Source organism: Pelodiscus sinensis, chromosome 8, assembly GCF_052426305.1.
Source record: "Pelodiscus sinensis isolate ZL-2025 chromosome 8, ASM5242630v1, whole genome shotgun sequence".
Classification (NCBI taxonomy): domain Eukaryota; kingdom Metazoa; phylum Chordata; order Testudines; family Trionychidae; genus Pelodiscus; species Pelodiscus sinensis.
The window spans coordinates 40019196-40029354 of NC_143059.1; the positions used below are offsets into that span (position 1 = coordinate 40019196).

General features: G+C 43.9%; 1 protein-coding gene across 2 annotated transcripts; it reads right to left on the reverse strand.

The window, feature by feature from the left end:
* Positions 1-2910: 2910 nt before the first annotated feature.
* PPP1R3C (protein phosphatase 1 regulatory subunit 3C) lies at positions 2911-8550 on the reverse strand. Of its 2 annotated transcripts, XM_089780160.1 has the most exons (3): positions 8330-8550; positions 6234-6357; positions 2911-5576 (listed from the first exon to the last, which is right to left on the reverse strand). In XM_089780160.1, the coding sequence occupies exon 3, from the start codon at positions 5573-5575 to the stop codon at positions 4631-4633; it is 945 nt and encodes a 314-aa protein (XP_089636286.1). In that variant the 5' UTR covers position 5576; positions 6234-6357; positions 8330-8550; the 3' UTR covers positions 2911-4630. The 2 variants fall into 2 exon arrangements, with proteins under 2 accessions (XP_089636286.1, XP_014426174.2); XM_014570688.4 differs by lacking the exon at positions 6234-6357 and having other exon boundaries at positions 8330-8533.
* Between the last annotated feature and the right edge of the window lie 1609 nt (positions 8551-10159).

Below are 10159 nucleotides of genomic sequence, written 5' to 3' on the forward strand. Positions count from 1 at the left end.
TGGGAGCAGGAGGGTAAGAGCTTATACAAAGAGGAAGCTTTCCCATGGAAAAGTTCATCCTCCAACAGAAGTAGTTTAATCATAATTTCAGCTGATCCCCTATTAAAAGAATTGTTTTGACAAACAAGGTCCAAATGTTCCTTTTTGGTTAATGTCAAATTGAGTTGAGGGCTATCTGAGTTGTTACCTCATGTTCCTATTCACTTCTACAGATTCATGGTTGCTGCACTGATCTGCTGTACTGCATCATTGGAGTCCCACTAATAAAGTGGAAGCTTGGTCCATAAGAGAGAATGGAGGCATAAGGTACCTGAACTACCACTCTTGGTGCACATCTATGCTACAGAGAAGATCAAACCTCCAGAGGTCGACCTGCTAGTGTTCCATTTCGCAGAACACTAAAATTGAACCCCTACAATTGAACACTGAGGGCAGCCTCCTCTGGTGTCTGGTACATCTCGTTCTGGGAAGATGAAGGGAAGCCTGTGGGGAGCATGTGCTCCTGTTGGCCTCCTGCAGCCTGGGCACCGTGGCAACTCAGCTTAAGGTAAACCGAATCTAGCTATGCAAGTAAGCTGACAGACCTGGTCTAGTATAGAAAACTAGACCAGACCTTAGACACATGACAACAGCTTAGGCAAACAGTTTGACAAACTCATGTTCTGATTTGGTTCAAGACCCTAGTCACAGGTTTCAATTTGGTAAGGTCTAAAAATTTTTTTTTGACATTGACCCGACCCCCATTAGCCACGCCTCTGGAGGTAACACTTTCAGGGCAATATGGACACATGACCAGAAATAAAAGGTGTCATGTGACCCTTCCCCCTAAGGACTTTTCCCACCATCCTTTTACCAATAGGAATTAGTATGGCCCTCACCAAACCCCCCTCATGCAGCTATCCTGCAATTGCATTAACCCAATGTGTGTGACATTAACTCGGGGGGGTGGAGAGGCTGGGGGAAACCCTTTAAGAGTTTCCTACTATGAGCACAATAAATTGTGTTAAGCCACAAACTCAGTACTGGTGCACATTTGGATGTGCCACTGTAGCACCCAAGTTATTAATAAATATCTTATGAACCACTACCTTTCCCCTCTGCTGCCCTGTCTCCTCCCCTTGCTCCATCAGCTCCCCAGGTGCCTGCTGCCCCCCAACCCCTCACCCACCTCTGCTGTCCTGACTCCTGCCCTTCTCACTGCCCTCAGCCTTCCTGAGACCTGCCCCCCTCCACCAGCCTCTCTCCCCCCACCCCCGTGCCCACTCGTCCAGTAGCCTCACTCTGATCATGTGAGCTACCTCTCCTCTTCCCCTCTCTTAACACCTCCCTCTACACACCTGCCCTGCCTCTCTCCTCTGGTGCTGGTCCCTCCCTTGCAGGTGTCTGCCCTTCTGCTTCACCCCCAGAATCCCCTGGCACCTGCACCTTCCCTTACCCCTGCACCCTCTTGGTGCCTCCCCCATCCCTCACTGCCCTTGCCCCCTTTTTCCCTGATGCCCATCCCCTCACCACCCTCTGCCCCCCTTTCCCTCATGCCCCTGTGCCCTCACACGTGCCTTGCTCCATCCCTGCCTTCCTCATGCCCACTCCTTCTTTCAAGCCTTCTCCCAGCACCTCCCTTCTCCCCTCTAGCCCCCAAAGCCTTTCCCCTCTCCTCTCCTAGCATCATCCTGTCCCTCCTCTCACTGACACTTCTCCTCCTGCCCTTTTCCTCGTTGTCTCCACTTGGCCCCCTGGCATTTGTCTCTCTCCTACACCCTGTCCCTTGATGCCTTCCCCTTTCATCTCCTGACTGGCCCCCCTCTTCTCAGCACAAGCCCCTTCCTCTCTGATCCTTACCTCCTATTTTTCCCTCCTCTTCCAGCAGCCACTAGCTGGTCTGTAACAGAGTTCTAGGGTCTCCCTGACTGTCACCCTTCTGGTGCTCCCCCTACTCTGTCTCTCTTAGGTTTCTCAGCACCCTTTTGGGACACAAACCCCCACCCCGCAGTCTCTGGTTCCCAAAGTTCCGGCAGTCTCCCCATCACTTGGTGCCTGCACTGGGTCCAACTCATAGACCTTCCCCAAAAAAACCAGTCACACTTGATCTTGGGCAGGGGGGAGGGAGGGAGGAAGAGGGACTGGCTGGGGGGACTGGCCCCGATCCCGCCCCCCCCCTCCGAGGCCAGTCACGCTTCCCCCAGTCCCAACATCGGCCAAGGCCAGTCGGGCTGCCCCTGACCCCGCCTCCAAGGCCAACCACGCTGTACCCAATCCCCTGCCTAGGGCACCCCCCGCCTTCCCGCCCGGGGTTTAAACTCACCTTGCTTGATGGGGCGGCCCGGTGACATTGCTGCGTCCCTGCCGCCTCTTTCCATGGGGTCCTAAGACCCGCTGGTTTTGGCCGCGCATGCACGGCAAACCCGGCACAGCCTCTGTTCCCCCGAGTGCCGCTCCTTTGCTCATGCCCCCTTTGAAACATTAGTGTGTGCCTGGGCACACCCCGTGCGCACGCCAATGCTGCTTTTTCAAAAGGTAGTGTCCATTCAGTGTGGACACTATCTCGCTTTTAAGCTGTGATTACTATGGATAGAGTGGTCACCAAGGCACCTGTGCTTTTTCCTCTTCTTTCGAAAGAACTCCCTCTTCCCTATCCACATAGGCCTTTTTTCCAAAGGAGCTCTTTCAAAAAAAGGTTTCTTCCTCATAGAAAGAGGTTTACCACTGTTGGAAAAACCCTCTGTTTTCTATTTTTTTTCCTCCAAAAGAACATGATTTTAGTGTGGACATAACTCAAGTTTTTTCAGAAAAACAGCTTTAAAAAAAAAAAAAAAACTCTGTAGTGTAGACATAGCCTTAGTCACCTCCCACTGTGCTACTTCATGTAAAGGGTGCTTTTTTTAAATTCCTCAGGGAAAAAGCAGTCTGACATATTAAAATATTATTTATTTTTAAAATGGACCAGTTTACATAGTATGGTGATACAGTAGAAAAAGTATTTGGGTTGTAGTGGAGAAGGCTCAGTTCCCCTTAAAATGTTTACTTTTTTGTTTACAAAAACACTCCAATCCTTAGTATTTGAGTGATTAACGTGACTTGTATTTTCTTGTCAACATCATCTCAGTATACCAGAAAAGTGAACACATGTGTTTATTGTTCATACTTGGAGTTACTGCATCCCATACATTCTTAATATCTCCCAGTTCATTCTCACAGGAAAGATTCTTTACAATTTGATGGGTCAATACTAAACAACATGCAAAAATACACTGGGTTTGCTGAAATATATAAAAACAGATGTTTTGACTTTGCAGAAAATGACTGAGGTATGAAAAAAAGCATTAAACTGCTCCTGTTTATGTGCAAGATATTTAACTATGAAATGTCTTTCTAGAAAAGCCCAGTGGCAACACTGCTCTTTTCAACAGATTAGCTTTCAAGAAGTGCAGTTACCGCTTCACCTTCAATATGAAGGACCTCAGCTACCTAACTTTAATTTACTGCTTGGGAAAGCTATTTCTGAGAAGTGTTACTGACTTTAATAGGGAACAAGATACCATAAGAATCAGGACAAATGTTCAGAAGACAGATCAGATCAGCAGATATCCCAACATATTTAACTCACCTATAAATTAGGGCATTTTATAAGTCACATGGCGTCTTGTAAATATTTTTTTCTCCAAATATGACTGTTGGCATCTAGCGGCTTTTTAAGAGGCAGGTTGTTTTTCCAAGGGTACATAAAGCCAAATTTTGCCTGTGAAGTCAGTGGGGTTATATACATACAAGTTGGGGCAGAACTTTCAGCCTATGGTATGAGATATGTACATTTAGTCTAGTAGGTAGTGCCTAAGCATATTTACAGAGTTCACCCCTCCCACCTATCACAACTCTGTCATTTAATTTTCACATATGAAGTAGTTAGAACAAAAAGGCTGCAGTTTAAGCTAATTGCACTTCCTTTATAGCTTATTTCACATTTACCACTTAAAAATTTCCCATGTGATTTTTGGAAGACCAGCTTCCAAAAGTTTTTGGTGCTTTCCTAAAATAGGCAGTTCATCATACCTCTTCCCCCTCTCACTTTTCCATTATCCAACCAAAACAGATACTACTTAACCACAGAATTATAACCCTGCATTTTGTTTCCATGAGGATGTAGAGGGTTAAGACAAACCTTCATCTCAGTAGCACTCTCTCATATCTACTACATACTCTGCCATGCACAAAATGAATTGTGGCTCTGGTCACATAACGTCCCCCACACAATTATTACAGCTTCCCAAAACTCCACCACACATTGTACTTCTTCACAAGAGTTTCATACCCCATGATTAAGGCTAGCGAATAGCAAAGAAAGTCATGTATTCTCAACACAGACATGCTATTTCTATAGTAGGTGACTAAGGGTTTTGTTTTCCATTTTGAAATTGACCCCTTTTTCACCAGGGGTAAGATGTGCCTGAGAAGTGTAGAAATTCTCAGATGGTTGATGGCTTAAACTCAACAAGTCCAAAAGTGCTAGTGATTTTGGATTTGAGAGTCAGCAAAACTTTCTAGCAGGTTTGGGTGTTCTGTACAGAAAGCAGAGGCTGAAGACTAACACTGTTTAATTGTTGAAAGCAGGAATGCTCATGAGTTAGTAGTTCATTCACCAATATGGAGCTGAGTTTTCAATTCTACCCCAGCTTTGCCACTCCGGAAACAGGCCATTTGACATCCTTGGACTGCCAAACTGCTCACAATCTTGGGTCATCCTTGGAATCTTATGAACTGTGCAGTCTCTCTTAGTAGATGCTGGTGCTTGGACACCATCAGGTTTCCATTCTGCATGGACAATCTTGTAGTTCTGTCCCTCATTATTGTCCCAGAAGATATGCTTGCCACTTTGGTAAGAAATGCAGAACTCAATCTTTTCTTGAGTGGGAATGGCTGCGGGCAGCTCAATGGCAAATGAGAAGGTGTCACTGTCAGAGTCTCCATACACATTGTTCATATAGACACAATCTACATCTGTGTATGTTTTCCATGTATCAAAGGTAATTCGAACCTGAACCACCTTCTCATAGCTCATGTTTTTCACTTTCACAGTCCCTGCCACCGCCCTCTCTTGGAGGGTGCAATTCTCAAGACAGACAAAGTTCTTCTGCAAGCGATTCCGGAAATCTAAGTAATCAGCTGAAGGTTGAGGGAAACCTAGAATCAAATTTCTCTCTTCATGTAGTTTTAAACCAGCAGTTATGTCTTCAAGATCCGACAAGTCAAACTGAAGATCCCAGACCGGATGTTCCTGGATTTCAGAGAAGACATGGATTGCAGTCAGAGATAGTCCCTTTGAATCTGCAAACACGACTCGTTTCTTGGCTCGACTTGGGGAGCGGTTCCAGTCACTATTGTTTCGACACTCAGATTCACGTTTCACATTGAGACATGGTCTGAGAGGCTTGAATCTGTTAACAAAGTTTCTTCTTGGATAGTCATCAAGAGGGCTGAGAATTCTCTTCAGAGGTGGTGAATGGGCTAAGCAGATTCTCATGGCCACATCAACAGGCATGATGGAGCTGGGCAAAGGTCTTGGGTCCAAGATCTGAATCATTCTGAAATGTCATCAAGAAAAAAAAAAGTTGTAAGGTTGTTTGCTCCATCAAATATAGACTGGAAGAATGTCTTTTCAAAAGCTATGCACACTTCATATTTCACTTATTTATTCATGGCTTGCTCTTTGCATATTCTTAAATAATGCAACTTAAAATTACAGTTATTATTTTCAATGATGGAATCTGAGGAATAGCATGAAAAGTTATTCAAGCATGTTAATAAATTCTGAATTTTTTTGATTCATCCATAGTCTCACCCTTTTTGCTTTTTCCATGAACATCTGTGCAGTATGGTTTCTATGTACACATGTGTTTGGGAAAGGTTTCTTCTTCTTGCAAACATTCATATGAGAACATGGATGAAGATTTTCCATACACCAGCACAGGTATTAGCTTATTCATTGTGGAAATACTCATCTCATTTCAGAGACAATCGGAGTGAGATAATCTCTTTTATTGGACCAACTTCTGTTGGCAAGAGAGAAGCTTTTAAACTACACCAAACCCTTCTTTGGGTCTGATAAAAAGAAGTTACTCCCAGCATCACAGTAAAATGCAAGGTGCAACAGATTTCCCAGCCCTGAAGAGCTCTGTAGCTTGCAAATTTGTCACTCTCACTAACAGAAGTTGGTGCCACAAGGATGTTCCCTTACTCACCTTTGTCACTCCAATTCAGTGGTCACCAACCAGTAGATTGGGATCTACTGGTAGATCTTGGAGCCTCTGACAGGTGATTCTGACTGGTTTGGCCAAGAGGCTATCAAGCGCAGCACTTACAAAGCTGTGGGGGGAGAGGAGGGGAGGAGCAGCTGATTTCCTTTGCTTTGGAGCTGCCCCTCCCCAGGAGCTTCCTGCTCGCAGTACAGAGCAGGGCAGGAGAGGGGGGTGTTGATGTCAGGGTGCCCCCTCTCCCACCCTCTCTCTTCATAGAAGGGGGGGAAGGGGCACAACAGGACTAGGGATGGAGGGAGTTTGCTGGCTGCTTTTTGGAGTGATGCAGGGCCAGGGCAGGGGTGAGCCTGCCTTAGCCCCACTGCACCACCAACCAGGAGCCCCCTGAGGTAAGCAGTGTCCAGCTGGAGCCAGTGCTGAACCTCTGCCCCAGTTATGAACCCACCCTCACTCCCCAAGCTGCTTCCCCAGCCCTGAGCTCCTTGGACCTAAACTCCCTTACAGAGCCTGTATCCTGAACCCCCTCCTGCACCCCAAGGCCTTGCCCCAGGCTTAGCTCAGAGCCCCTCTCACACTCCAAATCCCTTAGCCCAAGATCAGAGCCTGCACCTCAATCCTCTGCCCAGTGAAAGAAAGGGAGAATGGAGGGAGATTGGAATGAGTAGTGGCAGAGCCTCAGACAGGGCAAGAGTATTTAGGTTTGAGGCAGATCCAGGATTGCACTTAAATTTAAAAAGTGATCTTGTGCTTAAAAAGGTTGGAGACCACTGCGCTAATATTCTGGGACTGAAACAGCTATGGCTACACTTCATGCATCTAATTTCAGCCAAGCAAAGCCCCATGGATTGCTTCAAATTCCCTCTATCAGGGAACAGAGATAACATTGTATGACTCATCACAATGCCAAATTGGTAAAAATGGATGTGTTCGCAAGGTGTGATTTGTAAATCAGTGTGTAGATAATTCACACAAGAATGGGCAAACTACTAGATAAAACTGTTCTCCAAAAGTAATTCACTCAGCTCCAAGTGTCAGAGGGATGCCATATCATAATTTTGGCTGATTAATTTATGTAACAAGAGCATGCTTCATCCCATCTTATGTCATTGGAGTAATCTAGTATAGAAGACTTTAATAAAAGTAACTGTCCTAAAAGCTTCTCTAAATCCCTATGTAAGTAGTCTATCATAGGTCTGCCTGAAAACTATAGGGCTTCTATTTCAAAAAAATTGCAAGTCACTTGTGAAAGATTAATCCACAAATACATACACACTGACAGACTATTTCTTGAACTAGCCATGTCTCTTTACAATGTAATGATTAAAGGGTTTCAAAGATGGTACATCTTTTAAGACTGATGTAGTTTGACGATAAAATTCTGTTGAGTCATAGGAAGCAAACATTTGCTGTGTCACTTTAAGAAAGCTTTCTGCTTCTGAGTGCTCTCACTGGTATTGCAGAACAATGTCAAAATATAGAGGAAAAGAATATTGCATGCAGATTCTAACTCTCTGAAATCTGCCTGTTATGTCAAGTACTGGAATAAGCCAAAGCAAATTAAACTCAGCTATATAAAACAGAACCAAAACAAACACACATATTGAAGTCCCAAGAACAATTTTTAACTTATAGCTGTTTTGAGAGAAACTCCTTGCTAACTGTGCTTTTTTAAATTTTAGAACACACTTACACATCATTAAGAAACGAGCAGGAGAATAGGAAACTGAGAAAAACAGTCAGACATTAAGGCCCTTTTGGAGATACTAAATGTTACTCTTACTGATGCATGTTAAGTCCTACAATATTTGACACAGGTAATGCTATAAATTATCATTCAGATCCCTCCCACAGGTTCTAAATTCTTGGAAAATGGCTGATTTTACACAAACGTACATGCATGCACTTGCTTAGGTAGTTCAGAGACTCAAAAGTCAGTTACGTATGTTAATGTGCGTGAGTGCACCAGCAAATACTCATATATTGCTTCTGCGTTTATAAGGGAGGTTTACAATGCTCCATAGACACTCCCTCAGTGCACTTTTTAGCATGATCAGCAATGCTAACTCTTTCAGAAGGCTTACCTGGTACAATTCAGGCTTAGTTTGCACTGTTGAATGAAGAGTAGAGCATGGAGAAGCGGTGAAGATGAATGATGTGCTTCTACCTCGATTAAATCTGCTTTTGCACAATCTCGTCTCTTTAGCAACTCCCCTCCGCACTAGCTCTTTGAAGACTAGCAGCAAACGTAGGACGCTCGCTCCTACATCTTATCAGACACCGCACAACCCTTTCACGTGAAAGCCTGGGAGCAGCCAATGCCTGAGCAGCTAGCCCCTGCCAAGCAATCAGGGCATGCTCATATTACTGCCTGTGTAAACTCGATAGGCGTGTTGGCTGGAGCTGCCCTTTTAACGAAGGAAGCGAAAAAAAGCATGAAACTTAGTTCAGGACCAGCTGGTTTTAGTGACAGAAACCAATGTATTTTTAAGGTTCCAGAACAGTCACGAGAAAGTGATCCCTGATCTGTCTCTTTCGAATCAGCACTACCATTGGAAACTGCAGAAGGAAACTTTCCATTATCATACTTTGAATGAGAAAATACACATTTTAAGCTCCGTGACAGGAAAAAAAAAAGATTAATGTCAACCGTTTGGAAACAAGATATTTTAGTCAGTTATTTTAACTAGTGTAGTCTAGAATATAATAGCATGGTTTCTAAGTATTGCTGACTTCACAAGAGTTCAACAGTTTTCTAACTTTGTCCAGGAGGAAGGGGGGGGGAGGGAGATCCAAGGTTATTGGGTGCAGCTAAGCAAAGCCCAGTTCTGCAATGGCATCTGAATAAGCAGACCTGCACAGAGCCCCCATTGAAATCAGTAGCCGGATCCACCTACATGAATGCCGCTGCAGGAATTTACACAAATAGTGTTATTCACATAAGGTGTCTTTTTGACCTGAGATACAAGTGCAGGATTGGGGACTTAATCTTTGTATCTCTGAAGGGAGAGGGTGTGTCAGAAAATCTAGGGCAGGGCATTTATTTCTTTTCTCCCAGCAGCTAAGAACATGTGAAACCCAATCTCTCCATTAGGTTTATTTTTCTTTGGTTTCTAAAATATTTATATTTTCAAAGAGGAGGAAAAAATTGCTCTTCAAGTAACAAACCAGGAAAATACCAAATCTAATCACTCATTCCATGCTAACAGAAAATGTAAAGCATGAGGCAGCATACTGTCTAGTACTATAGGTTTGATTGTGGGGCTTATTTATAAAATATGGAGACAAATTCACGATTTTTGCACATAAGCCCTTAATGCTATTTTTGGTTACAAATATCCCTTGTCACTTGTTTTGGCACAGTGCAGAGAGGGTCCCATTTTGATGTTTGTTCACTGAGGCTACATTAAAGTATAAACCTGAATGGTTAGTGAAGTGGCCGCATAATTATAGGAATAAAACTTACCTTTCCTCTATTTCTTTCCCTTTGTACCCCCTGTTGAATTCAGAACTTCATCAAATCTCTGTTTCATGGTCTGTTGTCACTGAAGTAATTTTAGTAAAGTTCTTTGAACCTCTCCCTCACCACTTTTTATTTAGCTGTAAGAAGAATGTTTCAGCTGACTGCTCCAGTGCAAAAGCTGAGCAGAGCACTCCTTGATGCCTTACTGTGAATATCTGGGAGCTAACAAACTTGGAGAAGCCTATTTGCCAATAATGTGTAAACTGTAGTTTAGCATCTCATTGTAATTCGGAGAGCAAAGGAAGGAGACAGCAGCAGGGTTACAGTCTCAGTGGAATGGATTTGCAGACTGAAAGGCTTTCAAGTAAGGGGGTTAAAATGGATTTTACAAGTGGCCTGAGTTTCCAAGCAGCAAAGAAGGGAATATGCTGCTGCATTTGTAATATAGATT